Source organism: Cnephaeus nilssonii, assembly GCF_951640355.1.
Source record: "Cnephaeus nilssonii genome assembly, chromosome: 19".
Classification (NCBI taxonomy): domain Eukaryota; kingdom Metazoa; phylum Chordata; class Mammalia; order Chiroptera; family Vespertilionidae; genus Cnephaeus; species Cnephaeus nilssonii.
This window is the reverse complement of record NC_137090.1, coordinates 35,079,762-35,104,768: the sequence shown is the minus strand read 5'-3', so window position 1 is coordinate 35,104,768 and position 25,007 is coordinate 35,079,762. Positions and strand designations below refer to the sequence as shown.

The 25,007-nt window shown below is 43.0% G+C and overlaps 1 protein-coding gene across 1 annotated transcript in view; it reads right to left on the bottom strand.

The window, feature by feature from the left end:
• The window catches only part of RPA1 (replication protein A1), a 61,000-nt gene that overhangs the window by 27,049 nt on the left and 8,944 nt on the right, over positions 1–25,007 (bottom strand). The window contains exon 5 of the mRNA XM_079799251.1: positions 5,592–5,680. Coding sequence (XP_079655377.1) covers positions 5,592–5,680 — 89 coding nt within the window. The remainder of the gene's footprint in view (positions 1–5,591; positions 5,681–25,007) is intronic.

Below are 25,007 nucleotides of genomic sequence, written 5' to 3'. Positions count from 1 at the left end.
GATAATCTTCTGTGTTGTGCCACCTGCAAACCAAACCATTTCAGTAAGAAGGATCAAGATTGTAATTCGTAGACTCTTTTGCTCTATGCTGGCTTCATGTAACTGGCTCTGACCCAAGGAGGAAAATGGGATATTTAAAAGTAGACTCCAGCCCTAACCGGTTTGGCTCAGTGGATAGAGCGTCGGCCTGCGGACTGAAGGGTCCCAGGTTCGATTCCGGTCAAGGGCATGTACCTTGGTTGTGGGCACATCCCCAGTAGGGGCTGTGCAGGAGGCAGCTGATCGATGTTTCTCTCTCATTGATGTTTCTAACTCTCTATCCCCTCTCCCTTCCTCTCTGTAAAAAAATCAATAAAATATTTAAAAGTAGACTCTAGCCCTAGCTGGTTTGGCTCAATGAATAGAGTGTCGGCCTGCAGACTGAAGGGTCCCAGGTTTGATTACAGTCAAGGGCACAAGCCCAGGTTGCGGGCTCGATTCCCAGTAGGGGGCATGCAGAAGGCAGCCAATCAATGATCTCTCTCTCTCCCCTTTTCTCTCTGAAATCAATAAAAAAAAAAAAATTACATATATATATATATATATGTATATATATATATATATTTTTTTTTTTAAAGTAGACTCTAGCTCCTCAAGTTAGATAGATGCACTCACACCTATCTTTTTGTTGTTATTGTTAATCCTCACCCAAGAATATTTTTCCATTGATTTTTAGAGAAAGTGGAAGAGAGGGGGAAAGACAGTGAGCAAGAGAGAAAAACACCAATGTGAGAAAGACACATCAATTGTTTGCCTCACACACATGCCTTGACCAGGGCCAGGGACCAAGCCTGCAACTGAAGTCCTTGCCCTTGAAAGGAATCAAACCCAGGACCCTTCAGACCTGGGGCCAACCCTCTATCCACTGAGCCAAACCGACCAGGGTCTGTCACTTTTATTATCATTATAATGGTAAGTGAGCCACCAGCAGATAAAAATTAGGTAACACACGATGGAGTACACAGAGTGACAAAAACTCAATTTCTACTAACAAGTGCTTTCTTAACAACAGGCACAAAGAATATAAAGAGTCAATCCAATAGTTATAATTTCCTGCTGGCAAAAACAGACAGAATTGGGCTGGAAAAAAAAAAAATCCAACAAGTAATAATAAGTAATACTATGAAGTATCATGTAAGAAATTTAAGTCTAAGTAAAATATTACAGCTAGAAATAGTGTAGGTACATAGAACTAATATACATATTGACAAAAATATATAGTGGTTAATATGAGAGATTTAAAATCACCCAATCCAGTATTGTAAGAAATATGAATTGTGTTTGAAGTTTCATTTCTCTACATTTTGAAAATCGTATAAGTATTTATTTGATGTAGTTAGTACTAGCACCATAGAACAATTTCAGTGCACATTTTGGAATTCCTCTGGCTATTTCTGGGCTGGAGTTAGTCAATCATTTGACGGATCACCCGATATGTCACAGGTTCTGGGTTAGGTGCTGGGAGGATACACACCTAACTTCAGTTCTCTAGCCTCTAATAGCAGTTCCCTTGCTCTCACGATGGACCATTAGCAAACATTTCTGTGAAACTGGTAGCAATCATTGTAACAAAGCCATTTCTATCACGGCCCAAGTAACACCCGTTACTGACCTGCCATAGTTACAAAGACATTCAATAGCAAATAACCCTAAACAGAAAAATTTTCTCATCCTCCTGCACTTAAACAGATCCTGAAGAAAGGGAAGGACCAGTGGAACTGGATACTGAAACAAAGGCGTTTTTCCCACAGTTCTATAGTTCTAACCCCAAACAGTAATTAACCTTTAACCCTTTATCTTTATTCCAAATGCTTTTGCCCTTGAAACACAAAATGTCCAAACAATCACTCAATTAAATACAACATAAAAAAACATTAGAAATCTGGCCAAAGGTGATAACATTGGGCACCACCATCTCTCCCTCATCTCTACAGCATCCAAAGATTTCCTGGAGATGCTGAGAAATGCTGGCCTTCCTAAAAGCTGAGAGTAAAATAAGCCAACTCCTGGTCAGGGCACACACCTGGGTTGCAGGATTGATCCCTAGTCGGGGAGCCTATGGAAGGGTTGATGTTTCTCTCTCTCTCAGCATGTCCTTAGGTGAGGAATAAAAAATCAAATCAAATCTAGAGGTTCCATTTCTGGAAGAAGCATGGTAATGACCTAGTCCCAAATCTGCCCACTTCTCCTAAAAATTACATAGAGCAACGAAGAGAATAAATACCCACACCAGACCCAAACACCCGTATACAGACTACATCTTTAATGAAACTAGGGAACTAAGAAAATCCACAACTTCTAAATTATGTGAAAGTGAAGCCCCAAACACTGCAAACCAAGAAACCACAATGGTAAGACAAAAGCAGGATAAATTATTTAAATGTAAAAAATAAAATCTTGCAGGTACTAGAATAAAACATGGGTGAATGTCTTAACTTTGGAGCGAGGAAGACCTTACTAACTACAGCTTCAAATCCCAAAGTCATAATAAAATAATTGGAAAATTCAACTTCTAAAAACAAAAACACAGCTGCACAGCAAAAACACCATAAGCAGAATAAAAAAGACTTTGTAACTCTTATCAGAGAAAATGGATTGATTTCCCTCTACTTTTAAGTATGTTTTTGTTGTTGTTGTTTTAGTTGGTTTCAGAGAAAGGAAGGCAGAGGGAGAGAGAATCATCGATTGGCTGCATCCTGCATGCCCCCTACTGAGGATCAAGCCTGCAACCCAGGCATTTGCCCTGACCGGGAATCAAACCCTAACCTTCTGGTTCATGGGTCAATGCTCAACCACGGAGCCATACTTGCCACCCTCCCCCACACACTTTTTAAAGAACTCTTAGAAATTGAGAAAAAAAAAGAGACAAATAAGTAATTCAAAAGTTAGTTCACAAGAAATAAAAGGCCCGTAAGTGTTTAAAGGGATGCTCACCTTGCTCAGAATACAGCTTACCTACATGGAGAAGCCAGTTTTCACCTATCAGATTGGCAAATATTCAGAACTTTAACAAGAGAGGATGTTATTAATGTTCACATAGCTTCTTCACACACTTGCGAAGAAACCAATATTTTCATGCCTTGCTGGTGGGAACGCAAAATGATACCATTCCATGGAGGGGACTCCAACCATACCTACTACCTTTCTACCACAGATGCATTTACCCACTGATCCAGCAATCTCACTTCTGGCAATAAAACCCCATCTGCCCATAGACCTGCATATGTACAAAGTTATTCATTGCAGTAGTATTGTAACAATAGAAAAACAACTCAAGTATCCATCAATAAAGGGCTAGTTATATTATGGAGCAGCCACACAACAAAACACTCTATAATCATTAAAAAAAAAAAAAAAAGGATCCAGCTGGCGTGGCTTGGTGGTTGAGCGTAGACCTATGCACCAGGGGATCGTGGTTCAATTCCTGGTCAGGACACATGCCCAGGTTGCGGGCTCGATGCCCAGTGTGGGGTGTGCTGGAGGCAGCCGACTGATCAATGATTCTCTCTCATTCATCATTGATGTTTCTGTCTCTCCCATTCCCTTCCTCTCTGAAATAAATAAAAATATATTTTTTTAAAAAGAGGAAGATCTCCAAGTGTATATACATATGGAACTATCTTTAAGCTGAAAGTTTTTTTAAAAAGCAGAATAAAAAATAGCCCTGGCTAGTGTGGCTCAGTCGATAGGACTGTCATCCATACACCAAAAGGTCCCGGGTTTGATTCCCAGTCAGGGCACATACCTAGGTTGTGGGTTTCATCCTTGGCCACAGTCCGGGCACATGCAAGAGGCAAGAAATTGATGTTTCTCTCTCTCTCTCTCTCTCTCTCTGTCTCCCTCCTTCCCCTCTCTCTCAAAATCAATGAAAATGTCCTCAGGTAGAGGATTTTTTTTTTTCAAGACAAGATAGTGTACATAGTATCCTGGCTTTTTTGTACATATGCATTCATTAAAACATATAATTTTTAAAAATGGAAATAAATTAAGATATTCAGATAGCTTTTAAAAGAAAACATTAATTGTTGAATAGATTATAGTTACATGCTTCAAGTTAAAACTACAAATTAAGTATTCAGAGAAATCTTACTCCTACCCCTGCCTCCTGCCACACTGTTCCTATCCACCGCTAACCCCTTTAGGCAACCAATTTTAGAGGTTTCTTTTTCCTCTTCATGTGTTTATTTTTATTAGACTTGGTGGTAGAGCAGACAAACCTTCTCCTTTTAGAAGCACAATGATTGAAGATTTTTTGCCTTTTCTAGACCTATTATTGCCTCTCTTATTTAAAGTCATAGAATGGCCCTAGCCAGCTTGGCTCAGTGGATAGAGTGTCAGCCTGCGGACTGAAGGGTCCCAGGTTCGATTCTGGCCAAGGGCACATGCCTGGGTTGCAGGCTTGATCCCCGGTGGGGGGTGTGCAGGAGGCAGCTCATCAATGATTCTCTCTCATCATTGATGTTTCTGTCTCTCTCTCCTTCTCCCTTCCTCTCTGAAATTAATAAAGAAATATTTTTAAAAAATTAAAAATTAAAGTCATTGAATGTTTCTAACTTAATGTTTTTCTACATATTTTCACAAGAACATGAAAATCATTATCAAGAGATAACCACTGCCCAGCCAGTGTGGCAAAGTGGTTGAGTGTCAATCCATGAACCAAGAGGTCACCGGTTCAATTCCCGTTGGGGCACATGCCTGGGTTTCGGGCTCGATCCCCAGTAGGAGACATGCAGGAGTCAGCCAATCAATGTTTCTCTCTCTTCCTCACTCTCCCTCTCTCTCTAAAAGCAATAAAAACATATTTAAAAAATAATAATAATAAAATAAAAAATATATATTATATATATATATATAATCACTGTTGCCCTGGCCAGGTGATTCGGATGGTTAGAGCATCATCCCAATACACCAAGGATGTGGGCTTAATCCCCCGGCAGGGCACATACAAGAAGCAACCAATGAATGCATTAATAAGTGGAACAACAAACCAATGCTTCCCTCTCTCCCCCTTTCTCTCTAATATCAGTAAGTAAATAAAAAATAAAAAGATAACCACTGGGAAAATGGCAAGCATAGGAAGCACCAGTAACCTATCTCCCAACCTAAACTACAGCTGCACGGGCAGAATCTGTCTGGTACAGCTATTCTGGAGGAAGCAGTCCTGTGGGGCTGAGCCGTCAGCCTGTGGGATCTGATGCTAACTCCAAGCAGGTAGTATCAGAACTGAACTGAATCAAATTCTAGGACTCCCAGCGGGTGTCCACAGAGAATTCAAGAACTGGTTAGTGCGGGGAAACCCTCCCTACATCTAGTCACTGAAGTGCTGGAAATGTGAGTGTTGAGTAATGAGAAAAACAGAGGAGAGATTTTTCCTTTATGGAATCTTATCATCATTTCTTCAGTCCTGAACGAAACGGAAAGAACCTGGGTCCCAGGCCCCCAAATCACTAGTTTTATTAAGACTAACAAATCAAACTGAATCCAAAAGGTAGAATTCCAGATCTACAGAGAGGTATTCATTGGAGTGCTACAACCTATAAAAAGCATTTTACCTTCATTATAGGGCACTGGATTGCCAATCTTTGCTCCAACTGCTTCCGCTGATTTCAAAACCTCTAACTCCATCAAAATAACTACTCTCCTACAAAGGCAAAGAAAGAGAAACAAGTTAGAAAAAATAAATTCAGAAGCCCTTCACATGACAAGCTGCTTAAAAAGCTTTCCCCCAATAATCATTTTGATCAAAACTATTTCCCTTTGTCAGCTGGTTTTCATTACTGAATAACCTGAGAAATATATGATAGCAATTCCTACATAAATATTTCCCTAATCTTTCACTGTATCATTATCAAGGCTTTTTATGATCGCAGGGTTTTCATTTCTCATCTAGTCCCTTAATTAAAATGCAGTGTCCTTACGATGTACCGTACCTTCAAGGAGCAAACGATATGATAAGAATTTAGATTGTTAAGCACAGGAATATGTGGCACAACAGGCGATTATCTATTTTTAGAAACCTAACACTTATCTAAATAATTACCTTTCCCGGTGAAAACCAATATGACTGTAGATTTCTTTTTAAGTAATTATTATCCAAGAATATACAGTTCTTTGACCTATTTTTAACTCTGATTAAAACCCAGCAATAACTTCCCAAGGGCCACAGGCCAAAAAACCCCTTCACGTGGCCTTCAGCCTCTGTATGGTCTGGCCTTGCTAATCTCCAGCTCACCTCACACTAGTTCTCCAAGGATCCCTGCTCTATAGGCACACTCTTTTCTTCCAGCTTCTGATATATGCTGTGCCCTCTCCTGCCACAGGGCCTTTGCATGTGCACTCTGATGGAGTGGCCTTCTCTTATTCTGCCTCATCTAATACTCATTTTTTTGGCTTTCATCTCATATCACTTCTTCAACAGACACTTCCCTAAACGTTAGTTTAGATCAGGTTTCTGTTATCTTCTTTTCTATAGCCATGACTGCTTTCCTTCAGCTCACTTCTATGGGGTTTAATTAACATATATGAACATAAAATTATTACTATACAAGAGGCCCAGTGCACCGGGTGGGGGAGGGGGTCCCCCTCAGCCTGGCCTGTGCCCTCTTGCAGTCCGGGAGCCCTCAGGGGATGTTGGACTGACGGCTTAGGCTTGCTCTGTGGGGAGCGGGCCAGTCTGACCTTCCTCTGCAGGAGGCAACTGGCTGGCCCCAACCCCTGATCAACCCTCCTCTGCTGCCAGCGCCTCCCCACCCCCCAGTCGCCATCCCCTCCCTCTGCCCGCTGGCAAGCGCCTTGGCTGGCCTGGTGCCGCCTGCTCGCCGGCTCCGCCCACCACCGCCAACCAGTCATTCCATCGTTCGATCGATTTGCATATTACGCTTTTATTATATAGGATAATATATATGTTCATTATTTATTTATTCATGCATGCAGGGGGGCAAAAGTAGGTTTACAGTTGTTCATATGGAAAATAATACAATAATTAATGATCCTATCTAATAATAGACAAATATGCAAATTGACCTCACCTCCGACACACCCACAAGCCATGCCCACCATCCAATCAGAGCAAGTATGCAAATTAACCCAAACCAAGATGGCTACAGCCACAGAGAGCAAGGTTTCCTAGGTAACAGAGGAAGCCAAGCTTTCCGCCTGCCCTTGCCAGGCCTAAGCCTCCACTCAAGCTACAAAGTTTCAATTATAGAAGGTAAACAAATTCAAACAAATGGCGGCAGAATGGAGCTTGAGAGAGCAGGCCAGGGTTGCCGCCAGCAACAGGGGAAGCAAAGCTTTCCGCACACCCTGGCCGGGCTCACCTGCTTAAGGCAACAAAGTTTCAATTATAACCCCAACAGAAATGGCTGCCGGCCTCAGAGGGAGCCCCAGGCTTGGCTCCACTCCAGGCTACAAAGTTTCAATTAAAGAAGGAAAATAAATTCCAGATACCAGGGCCTCTGCTTGGGTTGCCAGGGGGCGTGGCCGGCCTGCAAACCACCACAGGCCCCTCGCTCAGGCCGCCCCACACCCCAAGGGAACCCCCACCTGATCCGGGACGCCCTTCAGGGCAAACCAGCTGGCCCCCACCCCTGTACCAGGCCTCTATCCTATCTAATAAAGAGTAATATGCAGATTGATCATCACTGCAACACACAATATAGCTGCCCCCATGTGGTCAAAGATCCTGCCCCCATGTGGACACAAGATGGCCACCACAGATGGCCAGCAGGAGAGGGCAGTTGGGAGGCACCTGGCCTGCAAGGGAGGGCAGTTGAGAAGGATCAGGCCTGCAAGGGAAGGACCAAGCCTGCAAGGGAGGGCAGTTGAGAGGAACCAAGCCTGCAAGGGAGGACAGTTGGAGGTGATCAACCCTGTAGGAGAGGGCAGTTAGGAGTGACCAGGCCGGCAGAGGAGGGAAGTTGGGGGCAAACAGGCTGGCAGCGGATTGGTTAGGGGGTGATCAGGCTGTCAGGCAGAAGCGGTTAGGGGCAATCAGGAAGGCAGGCAGGCAAGCAGCTGGGAGCCAGCAGTCCTGGATTGTGAGAGGGATGTCCGACTGCCCGTTTAGGCCCGATCCCGGGCCTAAACGGGCAGTCGGACATCCCTCGAGGGGTCCCAGATTGAAGAGGGTACAGGCTAGGCTGAGGGACAACTCCCCTCCGTGCACGAATTTCGTGCACCGGGCCTCTGGTATAAGAGGCTGTTTTGCATTCAAAACTGCAAACCTACTTTTGCCCACCCCTGTATCTATAATGCATATTCATGATTTGATCATCTATTTCTCCTACTAGACTATACTTTCGATGAGGGCAGGTGTCCTCTCGTGCTTACAACTGGTCCACAGTTGTTGCTCTATACAAACTTGTAAGAACATCATGATCACATCTGTATTTTAAAGAAAATACAATATGAAAAAGGAATTTTAGGGAAACACAAGTGGAGGCAGAGAGGCCAACAGAAAAGAACTGATGGTAGTGGCAACACAGATAAAAACTTGTAAAAGGTGGATGGGTTGAAGCAATATTTAAGGAGTTATAAACCCAACTTCACCATGTTGCATCCTTTAAATGATCTGATGGCCATTATTTTGAATTTTTACATACAAATGATCAGTTTGTGCTACTTTTTTATCAGGTTTTCATATCAAGATTATATCATTTCAATAAAATAAGTGTAAAACTATTTATTCCTGAAAATCAGATACAGATTCTCTATAAAAACATAAGATAGTTATTGGTGGATATTTCCTTCCAAAATTATACAAATTACTTCCTAAAAGAAAAAAAAAAGGAAGGCTTATCAATCACTTAGCATTACCTTAATACTAAAACCTTAGAGAAAACACACTAAAAAAAAAAAAAAAGTGTTTTATAATATACATACATCCTAAATAGAATGTTAGCAAGATGAATCCAGCAGCATATCACAAGCATACACCAATCCAAATGTACAGAAAACACAGATAAAAACACATTACGACTTTACAGGGATATAACCAGCAACATCCAGACAGTGAGAAACTGCATGAGGGTAAAGAACGAATTATATTGCCCTGGCAGGTGTGACTCTGGTGGGGGCGTCGGCCTGCGCACAGAAGGGTTGTGGGTTCAATTTCCAGTCAAGGGCATTACCTAGGTTACAGGTTTCATCCCAGTCAGGGCACATGCAGGAAGCAAACGTCAATATGTCTCCATCACATTGATGTTTCTCTCCCTCCCCCCCCACCCCTTCCCTTCCAATCGCTCTTAAAAACAAAGAACAAAACAAAACAAAAACAAAGGGAAAAATATCCTCTGATGAGGATTAACAAAAACAAAACAAACAAACAAAAAGAATGAACTGCCTGGTTTCTTCAACAACTAAAACAATAAGGGGGGAAATTTTTATGGAGGAGGAACCTACAGATTCAGAGACTTAAAAGAACTATCGTCCTACTGTAGTGTGAACTTTACTTTGGATCCTGATTCAGATAAATTATTTATACAAACACAGACATGAATAGTTGTTTCTCTCCCCGATCCCTCCCTCCCTTCCACTCTCTCTAAAAAGCAATGGAAAAAATATCCTTGGGTGAGGATTAACAATAGCAACAAAAAAGGGTTCTTGTCTTTATATACTAAGATATTTATGGATGAAATAATACATGTAAGATTTGTTTCAAAATTATAGAGGAGAATAAATGTGGAAGGGACAAGACAAAACTAGATTGAATATCAGGTGATATAATTTGAAGCTGTATGATGGAACATATGGGTAGTCATATACTACATTCATTTTATTAAATATGTTTTTATTAATTTTAGAGAGAGAGGAAGGAAGAAGGGGAGAAAGAAACATCTTAGGCTGCCTCCTGCATGTCCCCTACCGAGGATCAAGCCCAAAACCTGGGCATGTGCCCCAACCAGGAATTGAACTGGTGATCACTCGGTGCACGGGACTACACTCAACAAACTGAGCCATACCGGCCAGGGCTTCATATATTACACTAGAGGCCCAGTGCATGAAATTCGTGCACGGGTGTGGTCCCTAGGCCTGGCCGGCGATAGAAGCGTGAGCATCCAGTGTGGAAGGGCAGGTCCCAGCTGACCTCTGGGCCCTTGGCAGCACCTGGGCCCTTGGGCCCCAGCACAGCCCCCTCCGCCTGAGTCATGGTGCCCGAGTCCCCTCGCAGAGATGCAGTAAGCGCGGGCCAGACACTGCCAGGGCGCAGCGTGGGCCTCTGGGTGGCCCAGTGACACTGCATGGAAGCCGAGAGGGCAGTGCATGCTCTCCTGGCCGGCCTTGCAGACCCGCTCCTGCACGAACCCACGGAGAGCCAGACCGGCCCCTGCGGGTCCAGCCCCTGGGGTCCTGGCAGCTGTGACCGGCTCACCCGGAAAAGGTCGCGCAGGTCCGGCACCTGAGCGCAGGTGCTTTCCTGGCACGTGAGCCCTAACATCCCGGGGGAGGTTAGCAGGGGAAGTGAGAGCGAGCTTGGCAGACTCAGCGCACCTCCATCTCCGTCACCCCTACCCCCAGGTAGCCGGTGAGAGGTCACGGCCTCCCTGCCTGGGCACCACGGGAGGTTGGTCGCCACCACCCACCCCCAGTTCCCAGTCCCAGCCCGGGCCCAGGCCCAATTGGGAGATCAGGGCCTGCAGGCCACTGGTTGGTCTGCAGGGCGATCGGTCGGGGCTGGGACCTCCACCCGGCTCCCTCAGTGCCTGGGAGCTGGGCAGCGGCCCCGCCCCCCCACTTCTGCTGCTGGTCACTCTCTGTGGGGCGACCGTCGGGGCAATTGGGCCCCCACTCACACCTGCCTTGGCCTGGTGCCGCCCGCTCACCTGCTCCACCATCCTGCCACGGTCCCGCTCTCATCGGGGCCCAATGGGGCCGGCACCCCTCCACTGCCGCCCGCTGCCAGTGTGGCATCACCAACGCCCACCATGTTCTGTGCTGGAGCGGTCGAACTCCCAGTCGAGCAATTTGCATATTAGGCTTTTATTATATAGGAGGATATAGGATTCTTGAATGAAAAGACTATCAAAAACTATATAAATTTAATGCAATTCTTTGCATTCCAACATGACTTTTGTCCTTTCTGACTATATAACTCTAGAATTCATAAGGAAGGATAAACACAGAACTGCCAACAAAATCTGGGCAGGGGGAGTAAAGAAAGACATCACCTAAAAGTTATTAAAATATTCTACAGATGACACTTTAACTGAAAACAGTATGGCACATGTTACCATCTGTGTTTGTGAGGATGTGGAGAAAATGGAACCCTCATACATTGCTAGTGTGAATGCAAAACGGAATAGCCACTTTGGAAAACAGTCTGGTAGTTCCTCAGAAAAATTAATCATAGCCCTGGCAAGTGTGTCTCAGTTGGTTGGGCATTGTCCCATGCACCAGGAGACTACCAGTTCGATCCTGTCAGGGCACATGCCTGGGTTGCAGGCTCAACCCAGCAGGGGGAGTGCAGGCGGCAGCCAATGGATGCTTCTCTCTCCTCTCTCCCTTCCTCCCTCTTTAAAATCAATAAAAACCTATTTTTAAAAAATTAATCATTTGAAACACAATTCTACTCCTAGATAAACAGATATATACAGAAGAAATTAAAACATGTCCACACAAAAACTTGTACTCAAATGTCTACATTATTATTCATAATAGCGAAGAGGTGGAAAACAACCGAATGTCCAAACAAATACATAAACAAAATATGACATATCCATACAATGGAATATTATTTGGCGGTAAAAGGAATGAAGTACATTCTACAACATGGATTGACTTGAAAACATTATGCTGAGTAGAGGCTAGTCACAAGGGACCACATATTATATGATTTCATTTACATGAAATATCCAGAATAAACAAATCTATAGAGACAGAGAGATTTGTGGTTGTTGATGGCTGGGAAGGATGGCGAGTTTGGGAATAATGGTTAAAGGGTTCAGGGTTTATTTGAAGGGGTGATAATCTAAAATTAATTGTGGTAATGGCTGTACAAGTGAATGTACTAAAACCATTTTACACTTTAAATTGATGAATTGTATGATATGTGAATTATATCTCATTAAAGCTGTTACCACCCTAGCTGGTTTGGCTCAGTGGCTAGAGCATTGGACCACAGACTGAAGGGTCCTGGGTTCGTTTCCAGTCAAGGGCACATGCCTGGGTTGCAGGTTCGATCCCCAGTAGGGAGCATACAGGAGGCAGCCGATCAATGATTCTCTCTCATCATTGATATTTCTATCTCTCTCTCCTCTCCCTTCCTCTCTGAAAACAATAAAAATATATTTTAAAAAAGAAAAATGTCATTGGTTGACTTTATAAAAAAAAAAAAAAGCTGTTACCAAAAAAAGAGGAAAAAAAGGACATATAACCTCCATGGCACTGACACAGAATCGACAAACAGATCAATGGAAAAGATGGCAAACTCAGAATAAATTAAATAAATGAAATACCGGTCTCTCTGTATCTACTTCTGCCACCAACCATCAATTCTCCACAGAGCTACCAGAATAACCTTTTGGAAACTTTTTAAAACTTAAATCAGATCATACCACTGCTACCTTTCTCAACACCCCATGGCTTCCCATCACACTCAGAATAAAACCTAAACTCTTTACTAGGGTCTATAGGCCCTTCATGATATGGGCTATCCATTTAGAAAAAAATTAAGCTAATTCCTCCTTCATATTCTAGGTAAAAATAAGTCGCAGATGAAGTATTTAATTCCATGTCACAAGATACCATAAACAGACTATGATAAAGCGGGATAAAATATTTGAAATTGCTAACAAAAAATTAATCAGTATCACAGTTCCTCCCCCCCACACAAAAAACATGAACAAAGTATATAATAAAATGCTATTCAGAGAAGAATTACAAATAGTCAGTAAATACATAAAAAGATGCTTGATCTCATTAATAAAAATTTAAATTTTAAAAATGATTAGCAATATTTTTAAAAATTAGAAATATCTAATATATTGACAGGGTTAAAGGGAAACCGGTATTCCTTTCTTTAAATAAAAGTTTTAAAGATATCATACCAGCCCTAGCCGGTTTGGCTCAGTGGATAGAGTGTCAGCCTGTGGACTGAAGAGTCCCGGGTTCGATTCCGGTCAAGGGCACATATGCCTGGGTTGCAGGGAGCATACAGGAGGCAGATGATCAATGATTCTCTCTCATCATTGATGTTTCTATCTCTCTCTCCCTCTCCCTTCTCTCTGAAATCAATTTAAAAAATTTAAAAATGAAGATATCATAGCATAAAATTCACCTTTAAAGTATAATTCAATCGTTTTTAGTATATTCAGAGTTGCACAAGCATCAACAGTACCTAACTTCACCCCCAAAAGAAACCCTGTGGCAGTCACACTCCATCTCCCGCCCTTGGGTAACACTAATCTAACTTTTGTATCTACGGATGTGCCTCTTCAGAAATAGAAATGCGTACACAACATTATGAGTATGTTAATTGGTGTACTCTATACAACAGATGTTCTTTGGCCCCACAATACTAATTCCTAGTATAATCTACTCAGAAATAATAGCATGAGCATGTAATATACAAGGATGATTGTTAAAGCTCTGCCTGGAATAAACCTAAATGACCATCAAAAAGGTAAGGAGTAAATAAACCACGATGTACGCATACTGGCTTCCAAGCACAGGTAGGAGAGAATACAAGGCATGCCACCGTGCTGAGGTTAAGTGGAATAAGGCAAAGCCCATGGGAATGGAATTCTATCCCTGACTGGAGAGAATGAAGCCTGAGTTTTTGTACTCAACCCCAGCAAAGCTCTCCATCCTCTCCTACAACCTAGAGGACAGAGAAGTGGATAGAAAGCATACTCAAGCACTCAAAAGTAGCCTGGAGTGGAAGATAAGAGGTCCCAAATGGGAGGGTTGGCAAGGAGCTATGCCTACCCTAGACAAGTCAGAGAAAATATGAAGTCTGCACAGAATTGTCCATATTAAGCATAAACAAGATAAAAAGAAATGACATAGCAACAATGCAACACACCACAATGTATAAAAATTAAAGGAAGAGAGGAAGCAGAGACAAAGAATCCAATCTAGAACATAGGCCAAGGAAGGGAATAATACTTCTAAAGAGTGGTTTGCAAAATAGAGACTAAAAAGTCAATAAAATAAGTCAAAAGATGAGATGAAACAAAAGATTGAAAAAAAAAAAGGCAGAGCTTGGAAAGCTAAGGAAAAAAACTAAGCACAAAAGTAATGCCATTCTATAGATAATATTTAAATTATAAACTTCAAGGAACAGAAGAAAACTAAAAACTGAACTAATATGTTAGAACAGGGGTCCTCAAACTTTTTAAACGGGGGGCCAGTCCACTGTCCCTCAGACCACTGGAGGGCCGGACTATAGTTTAAAAAAAACTATGAACAAATTCCTATGCACAGGGCACATATCTTATTTTGAAGTAAAAAAACAAAACGGCAAAAACACCGCACGTGGCCCACGGGCTGTAGGACGCCTGTGTTAGAAAATCTTGAGGTTATCGAATGCATGCAGCAGAAAAAACAAACAAGTTATCCACAACATAAATAAAAACTGGAACTCAAGTGAAATAAAAATTAAGGGATAACACACAGAAAAATTTCTTCGAAAAGAAAGAAATGAACCTGCAGACTGAAAGGGCATATCGTGTACCAGGGAAAAAATAAGAACAATTGGCACTGAGACACACAGATTGGTTAATTTATGGAGCTGGAAACATATAAAGAAAGAATTCTTTCAGTTAATACTGAATACAGAACCCATGCAGGTCTCATCAATTGTCTCAATGATATCCTTAAAAGCAAAAGGATCCAGTCTGGGATCACTTGTTATATTTAATTATAATCTCTTTAGACTCCTTCAACCTGGAACAGTTTCTCAGTCTTTCTTTTATTTTCATGCTTACGATTGTAAAGATGAGAGACCAGTTATTTTTGCAGAATGTCCCTCAATTTACCTAAGGCTTCTTCTGGATTAGATACAGATTATGCATCTTTGGCAAGAATATAATAGCAGTGAAGCTGTGTTTTTCTCATTGCATCCTATCAGGTAATACACGATTCCTACACGATTGTCCCGTTACTGGTCATGTTAACATTAATCATTGGAATAGGATGCTGTCTTGCCAGGTTTCCCCATTGTAAAAGTACCACTTTGCCTTTTACAATTCATAATTATATGTGGGGAGGTACTTTAACCCTATGTAACTTGCTCCTCACCAAACTTCCACCATTGTTTCAGCCCTGACCGGGTAGTTCAATTGGTTAGAGCATCGTCCCAATACCCAAAGGTTTTGGGTTTAATCCCCGGTCAGGGCACATACAAGAATCAACCAATGAATGTAAAAGTGGAACAGCAAATCAATGTTTCTCTCTCTCTGTAAAATCAATTAAAAGAAACACACTTTTGCCTGGCCGAGAGTGGCTCAGTGGTTCCATGTTGACCTATGAACCCGAAGTCACAGTTCGATACCCAGTCAGATTCCCAAACATACCTGGGTTGTGGGCTCAATCCCGTGTCGGGCATGCAGGAGTCAGCCCATCAATGAGTCTCTCTCATCACTGATGTTTCTATCTATCCTTCTCCCTTTCTCTCCGAAATTAATAAAAAACTAAACAAAACAAAGCACACGTTCACTCATTGTTTCAGCATCTGTGGTAGGCTGAAGGCTGCACCACCCAAAAGACAGCCAGCCATCTCCTGATCCCTGGAGCTTTGACTATCAACTTGTATGGCAAAGAAAAGACCTTGCAGGTGTGATTAAGTTAAGGATGGACATGGTGAGATTATCCAAGATCATCCGGTGAGCCCTAAAGTGATCACATGTGTCCTTATAAGAGGGAGGCAGAAGCACGTTTAACAGACAGAAGAGAAGGCAATGTACCCTCGGAAGCTGAGAACGGAGTGACGCAGCCCTAAGCCAATGCAAGCAACCACCAGGAACGGAAGGGGCGAAGAATGGATTCTCCCACAGGACTTCCAGAGAGCGTGTGGCCCTGCCAGCACGGTGATTTCCGCTCAGTAAAACGGATTCAGCTTCTGACTTCCAGGAAGAATAAATTTCTGTTGTTTTAAACCTTCAAGCGTGTGGTAATTTGCCATAGCAACCACAGGAAACTTATACAGCAGCCACTGCTGTTCCCTGAATTATTACTATGATGGTTGCCAAACTGATATTCTAATTCCATTATTCCTCCTACATTTGTTAAATGGCCTTGTTGTAAGAAAAAGCTTTCTATTTCAGCCATATATTCATTTATTCAGTATGGATTTAGAAATTCCTTCCTATTTGATTCAATAGGGTGCAATCTATTACTATACTTACTTTGATTTTTTAAAAATTGTCCTAGATTTGGCAAATGTTAAGACCTTGCAAGCTAGTTTCTCTGTCCTTTTGATGGCCCCATCTTACTTTCTGGCACAATAAGATATTTCAGGCTCATCTTGTAATTTCCAAGCCTGTAATAGGACATCCTCCTAGAAGCCCTGATTCCGTTTGTATAAAATGACATTCAGAAACCAAGATCTGAGTGCTAAGTGGGCTCTTAGCTAAGGGGGTATTGCTGCTCCAAAACCTCTCAATAGAGAGATCTAGAAATACACACACTATATATATACATATATATACGATACACACATGCAAATTAAACGTTTATAACTTTCTATATCAATATACAGTGGAACCTCAGGATTCAACTCAGTTCTCAAGCTTAATTCGTTCCAGAAGGCTGTTCGAGAAACAATTTGTTCAAAAACAGAATTATTTTTTCCCATTAGAAATAATGTAAATTGAATTAATTCATTCCAGACCCCAAATGATTCCGTTTTAACCTTCCTTATATGCCATACACGTGTAATGCACTGTTTCACCTATAAACAAACACTTTTCTTAAATTTATCAAACCACCCCAACTGGCCTTAAACTAGTCACTTTCAGCACTGGTTACAGGGGTGTCTTTTAGGAAGTCAGCACACGGCATCTTTGCTTTCTCACTTAGGCTGTCACCAGCTAACTGCTTTTCCTTTATCCAACCAGTTTCCTACCTCTTCTGATCACTGCCTGTGATCATTGTTTCTTTCACACCTTAGCAACATTAGCATTCTTGATGGCCTCTTTGTTTTAAAATTCAAAACAAACATAGAAAAATATTCATAGAACAATTTACTGAGATGTTAGGAAGGCAAGGTATAGCTGTAAACTGACTTTACTGGCCCATTCTCTCCTTTGTGGCCTGGGAGACAGTTTTTGTCACACTAGTGTATCGGCACGAAAGGGTTAAGTTAAAACAGATATCCCCCCCAACCCCCATCCCCTGGAAATAAAGGTCAGAGGTCAGAATTGTTCGAGATGGGAGAACAGAGGTTTGACAGTATACTGAAAACCTCGGGCTTACCAATACCTCCAATTTCAATCCAACATCACAGCTTTCTCTCCCTTGATTGGCTTCCATTGTCCATAACATATTTATTTATTAGATCAATTTCCCCCATACATAACCAATCTCCTGTCACCACCCCCACTACTGCACCACGGACACTACCTTCCTCACAATGTCTGTGTTCTCATCCGTGGCTCTAGGCCACCTCCACCCCATTAAAAACAAGCACCCTCCTCTCCCCACTTGGATTCTATCATCTCAAGCTGGGCTGTCACCACTCCCTGCAGACACCTTCCTTATCCTGCTCGGCCTCCCTCCTCACCCCCCTCAGTCTCAACAACCTGCTGCTGCCCCTCCGCTCCCACATCCTCAAATGCCCTCTTCACTGGGTCAGGACTCAACGGCGACTCAGACTCTTCCTCACCCTGCTCAGGCTCTGACAACCCATACTGGGCTGCAGCCACCCTCTCTCCATGTGTGTTATTACCCAACGTCCTGTGCCAGCCCACAAGACCCCCTCCTCCCTCTGTGCTCTGACACCTGGTTCCAGGCCGCCACCACCACCCCCTCCCCTGTACACATCTACCTTGCTTGGCCCCACCTAATGGCTTTTGGACTGAATTATTCAGAAAGAGAGCGAGAACAATACAGTCATGCGTGGCTTATCCAAGGGGAATGTGCTGAGAAATGCATTGATAGGTCATTTCAGTGTTGTGCCAACATCATAGCATGCACATACGTAAACCTAGATTGTATAGCTTACTACACACCTGTCTTTTTTACTTCATAAACTTAACATTTTTATTTATTTTTCAATTCTATTTTGTGGTAACAGCTTAAAACACAAACTCATTGTATAGTTGTACAAAAATATTTTTCTTTTTTCTCCATTATCATTTAATATTTCTTATTCCCCATCATCACAGCAGAGTGTTTCTTAGAATACAATGTATAAATATGATCAAATCACAAATATTTCTCCAGGCTTGAAGTTTTTAAAAAATATATTCATTTTACTTTATTATAAAAAACTAGAGGCCCGATGCACGAAGATTCGTGCAAGAATGGGCCTTCCTTCCCCTGGCTGCCGGCACCGCCTTCGCTCAGGCCAGAGCCACCTTTCCACCTTTGCTCCAGCCCAGAGCCGCCTTTCTATCTTCGCTCTGGCCCAGAGCCGCCTTTCGGCCTTCCCACGCTGCCCAGAGGCCTGGAGCGGCTGGGGCTGTGCAGAATACCTGCATTGTCACCATGCAGATGATGCAAGTGTCCCGCCCCCAGCCGCTCGGTGCCTGTGTATGCAAATTAACCTGCCATCTTTGTTGGGTTGGTTTGCATACACACTCCTGATTGGCTGGTGGGCATAGCGAAGATATGGTCAATTTGCATCTTTCTCTTTTATTAGTGTAGATTAGCAAGAAACAAGGGCAAAATTAGTCTATAATCACATCATTTAATCAAATCAATGTTTCCGTTTAACCCAGTCACCTTTGGTCCCTGGTTCAGGACTCAACAGTCACTTTTGGTCCCTGTGCATATGGTGAGGTACATCATGGATTGATAAAAATCATATCATGTGTGAGTAATTCACACTGGGAAATGATTATCCCTTAATTAAACAATCACCTCACTTTTAAAGAGAGCTAAAGAGACATCATCATGGGAACAGAAATGCAATCAATAACAAATTTGGCAGATATATGCAGATTGGGACCTTATAATGAGCGTTTTCATGTTGGCACATTACAATTTTAAGCACTGGCAGCTATAGTCTCCACTTTCCCTTTATATATTAGTGCAGGCATGTGGAAAATAGTTGAAACTCTCTCTGAATCTAGTATGTGTATATTTTATGGTACTTACTGTATTGTGTTTATTTACTGACGAATTTATTGGGGGTGACATTGGTTAATAAAAGTATATAGGTTTCAGGCGTACAATTCTATAACACATCATCTGTACCCTGTATTGTGTGTTCACCACCCCAAGTTAAGTTTCCTTCTACCACAATTTATGAGCCCTATAACCTCTTCTACCTCCCCGCACTCAATATTCTTTCTTTATATCCTTACTCTATAAGCTATTTTCTATTTTTAAAGAAATTTTTTTTAACTTTAAACTTTTGGTTAAAAAATTAAGACACAAACACACACATTAGCCCTAACCAGTTTGGCTCAGTGGATAGAGCGTCGGCCTGCGGACTCAAGGGTCCCAGGTTCGATTCCAGTCAAGGGCATGTACCTTGGTTGCGGGCACATACCCAGTAGGGAGTGTGCAGGAGGCAGCTGATCGATGTTTCTCTCTCATCCATGTTTCTAACTCTTTATCCCTCTCCCTTCCTCTCTGTAAAAAATCAATAAAATATATTTAAAAAAACAAAAAAACACACACATTAGCCTACGCCTACAAGGGTCAGGGTCAGGATCATCAATCTCAAGGTCTTCCCCCTCCATATCTTGTCCCACTGGGAGGTCTTCAGGGCCGTGACGCGGGGAGCTGTCATCTCCCATGAGAACAATGCCTTATTCTGGAACACCTCCTGAAGGACCTGCCTGCGGCTCTTCCTGAGGAGGTGTCACTCTTCAGACTATGTCCATGGTGGTTTGTCTTTTTCATCACAGAATTGCTGTAAGCAGATAATGCACCATGAACATTCCTCTCTATTAACAAAAACCTTTCGGTGTTGGAGTCCATGTTTTCCAATTTTTTAAGGTGCTTATTGAAATCTACAAAAGCTTCTGCTAAAACCTTCACTAAGTTTTCCTTTTTTTATTTTCAGAATAGTTTATTGATTTTAAGAAAGAGAATCATTGATTGGCTGCCTCCTGCATGTTCCTACCAGGAATGGAGCCCACAACCCGGGCATGTGTCCTGACGGGTAATTGAACCAGCAACCTCATGGTGCATGGGATGGTGCACAGGTCGACGCCCAACCAACTGAGCCACAACAGCCAGGGCTTCACTACATTTTCTTGGGATTTCTTTTTCTTCTGCAGTTTCCTTTCCCTTGCCTCTTCTTCAGCTATGCATTTCTGTTCTAACAACTCCTCATTAGTAAACTCCTCAGGAACCATCTCTAGAATCTCCTCAATTTCATCCTCATCACACTAGGTTAAAGCTGTTTGCCATCTCAACCACAGCATCGTTGATTTTTGCAACCTACTCATCCTTGGCAAATTCTTTGAAGTCATAAATGAACCTCTTGAGTGTCTTCTTCCAGATGCCATTTATACACTGCTTGGTGACATCACCTCAAGCCCAAGCAAGGTTCCTGATGCAATCATAAGACGTTGCAATCCTTCCTTCCAAAACTGCAGCAGTGTCTTCCTCAGTTGTAGCAGTTGCCTGGGCAGAGGTCCTCCTCAGGCAGTAGGCCTTAAAAGCTGCTATAACTCATTCCTCCATTGCTTGGGTCTGAGGTGGAATTTGGAGGGAGCAACACCACTTAGATGTTGTATCAACGCCACCAATAAAGCTCTCCCTCCTGGGAGCCTGCACGTGCCTTTCCCTTCCCCTTTCCCCTCCCCCTCCCAGCCTCAGGCACTTTACCATTAGCTCCCTCACTCCCAAGCTCCAGGGGCCCTTCCTTTACCTCCTTAACTCGTTTCCTAAGTCCATTTCTTCTAGGAATTACTTTTCCTAAATCTGTAATTTATCCAATAAATGTTCTCTTAGAGAAAAAAAAAAAAAAGACTACCAATGAAAAGAGGATATTCCGGAGCATCCTATATAATAAAACCCTAATATGCAAATTGACCGAATAGCAGAACAAAGTCGCTATGACACGCACTGATCACCAGGGGGCAGACGCTCAACCCAGGAGCTGCCCCCAGTCGGCTTCTTATTGCTCCTGTCTGTACACTGGCAGTGTGCACTTACTGATATGCTTGAAGGCTCTGAGGTTCTCACTGTGCCCCAAAGGGCTTCAAGGTGTAGCCTGCAACGCTGCTCACAAGCAGAACTGTTATTCTGTCCTTAAAAGATTTCAAACCTAGCTGGTACTGACTTGGCCTCCTTATGGATGAAAGTATTTTCAGGCATTTGTTTCCAGAATAAGGAGGTCTCAATGACCCCTGTGAACACACCTATCTGGGAGGAAGCTGCCCCCCGCCCCCCCCGAGTTCCTGCCCCGATGCCAGACAATCCAGTTCTTCCCCATATGTCTCTGGGTCCCCCAAAGCTGCCACCCCAGCACTGGAGCCAGAGGGATCGAGTCTGAGTAAGTCCTCTTAAAGGGTCTCCTGTAGCCTCTGTCACTCAGCCACAATCCCTGCTGGTTTTCACAGCCCCAAGTTACGGGACTTCTCTTCCCAGCTCTGGAATCCTGGGCTAGGTGTCGGGGGTGGGACTGGGACCCCTTGCTTCTCATGGGGGACCTCCACAGCCTAGGTATTCCACTCAATTAAAAAAAACACCACACGTGGGTGTCAGGCCAGCCTTGTTCTGTGCCTCCGCCCCTCCTACCAATCTCGATGTACTTTCTTTACTTCTCTAGTTGTAGGACTTCCATTCAGTCAAATTTCAGGTGGTTCTGATGGCTGTTGTGAATTTTAGTTGTAATTTTGATGTGGTTGTGAGAGGCGGCGAGCTTACCTGTGCTACCATGTTGGCTCTCTAGGCCTAACCTTTTCCTTTAATGTCACAAACTTTTTGCTTTGGCTGATCATCATGGTGCTGATGGGAATACACTTCTGTTTCTGGTCATCAATCTAAGTCATTAGAAATTTCTCCATGTCTGTTATAGGCCCTTCTCTAATATTTTAGTCCTGTTGCCTTTAACAAAGCAGATCCTTTAGCTTCCATAACGTTCTTCTTCTTCTTCAAGATCATAGATATGGTGGAATGGCACATGCCTAACTGGTGAGCAATAATCATCCTGACTTTCCACCTTCGTAGTCCTTAATCAATTTTAATTGTTTCCAGGTCAATCACTCGATATGGACTCTGCTGACAACATTAGCATGGATTGTCTATGCTTAGGGGCCAAAATTAAAATAACACAAGGTAGCCCTGGCCAGTGTATTTCAGTAGTTAGAATGTCAGCCCACACAAGAAGGTCCTGGGTTTGATTCCCAGTCAAGGGTTATAGGTTATGGGTTCGCTCCCGCCCCCGTTGGGCTCATTCCGGAGGCAATCAGTCAATGTGTCTCTTTCACATCGATGTTTCTCCCTCTTCCACTCTCTGAAAAGCAATAAAAAAAAAAAAGGAGAAACCAAGATGGCACCCTAGGTAAGCACCTAAACTGCTGCCTTGCACAACAATTTCAAAACAACTAAAAGACAGAACGGACATCATCCAAAACCACAGGAAAGCTGGCTGAGTGGAAATTCTACAACTAGAAGGAAAGAGAAAAGCTCACGGATCAGAGGAGCTGCAAAGGGCTGAGGTACGGAGACACACGCACAGAGAGGAAGGGCGGCCGAGTGTCTGGCTGGCGGGAGGGGAAAGGAAGCCTCCGACTGCACTGAACCCCAGTTCCAACTGCACTGAACCCCAGCTCTGGGTGAAACCCCATGGACCCAGGCTCATACAGGTGGAGTCTGGACTGTAGAGAAAGGCACACGGAGACTCAGGGCAGCCGCAGCAGGCAGGGGTCTGAAGACGCGCGTGCACGCAAGAGTGCGCGCAGAGAGGTCTGACTGTGGAGGTTGCCGCAGGCTTTCCATAGCAGAAGGAGTCGGAAGCTCCTGACTGCACTGAACTCCAGTTCCGACTGCACTGAACCCCAGTTCCAGGCGAGCCCCTGGGGGACCCATGCTCTTAACAGGGGGAATCTGGACTGTCAGGTGGAAACTCAGGGGATCTGTGGAAGGCAGAGGTCTGGAGGCGCGTGCGCAAGGGCAGGGCTGACGGGAAGCCAAGACTGTCTGCTCAGCCCTGAGACTCCACCCCATCCAAGCTGAGTGCAGAGGCTTTTGCAATTTTGCAAGTCTGGTCCTATAAGGCTGTCTCCAATACAGAAGGTATCCCAGCGTAGACACAGCTGATACTCACAGCCAATTGGCCTGGAGGTCAATTCCTCCCAGTGATACCAACAACAATCAAGACTTAATTACAACAAGGCTGTACACACAGTCCACAAAGGGGAGCACCAAGAGTGTCCACCTCAGGTAACTGGGGAGGCTGACCCACCGGGCCATATAGGAAACCTAGCACACAAAGCTACCCTACCAACTCAGGGAAGCAGCGAAAATGCGGAGTCAAAGAAACAGACCACAAATGAAAGAAATGGAGGAGAACAAACGATTGGATATAGAATTCAAAACCACGGTTATAAGGTTTTTCAATAATTTCCTAGAAAAGGCCGATAAATTTAACGAGACCCTCAAGGATATGAAAAAGGACCAACTAGAAATTAAACATACACTGACTGAAATAAAAAATATTATACAGAGACCCAACAGCAGACTAGAGGAATGCAAGAATCAAGTCATAGATTTGAAATACAAAGAAGCAAAAAACACTCAACTGGAAAAGCAAAAAGAAAAAAAAATCCAAAAAGTTGAAGATAGTGTAAGAAGCCTCTGGGACAACTTCAAGCGTACCAACATCTGAATTATGGGGGTGCCAGAAGAAGAGAGAGAGCAAGATACTGAAAAACTATTTGAAGAAATAATGACAGAAAACTTCCCCCACCTGGTGAAAGAAATAGACTTACAAGTCCAGGAAGCACACAGAACTCCAAACAAAAGGAATCCAAAGAGGACCACACCAAGACACATCATAATTAAAATGCCAAGGGCAAAAGACAAAGAGAGAATATTAAAAGCAGCAAGAGAAAAACAGTTAAATTACCTACAAGGGAGCACTCATACGATTGTCAGCTGATTTCTCAACAGAAACTATGCAGGCCAGATGAGAGTGGCAAGAAATATTCAAAATGATGAATAGCAAGAACCTACAACCAAGATTACTCTACCCAGCAAAGCTATCATTCAGAATTGAAGGTCAGATAAAGAGCTTCACAGGTAAGAAAAAGCTAAAGGAGTTCATCACCACCAAACCAGTATTATATGAAATGCTGAAAGGTATTCTTTAAGAAGAGGAAGAAGAAGAAAAAGGTAAAGATAAAAATTATGGACAACAAATACATATCTATCAATAAGTGAATCTAAAAATCAAGTGAATTAAAAATCTGAGGAACAGAATAAACTGGTGAATATAATAGAATCAGGGGCAAAGAAAGGGAGTGGATTGATAATTAGCAGGGAGAAAGGGGTGTGGGGGGTGCAGGAAGAGACTGGACTAAAATCGTACACCTATGGATGAGGACAATGGGGGGGAGGTAAGGGCAGAGGGTGGGGTGGGAACCAGGTGGAGGGGAGCTATGGGGGGAAAAAGGAGAAACAATTGTAATAATCCGAACAATAAAGATTTATTAAATTAATAAAAAAAAAACACAAGTCAAGCATAGGAAAAAATAATGCAATCAAGAGCCAAAGCAATCCTGAGAAGTTTGTTTTACAGCAAACTTCTTTTATAAGTACACTCCTAAATGATTAAAAAGTTTCTATGTAAATAAAAGCCTAAGCAACCCTTTCGACCGAAGGACCGGAATGACAGATCGACC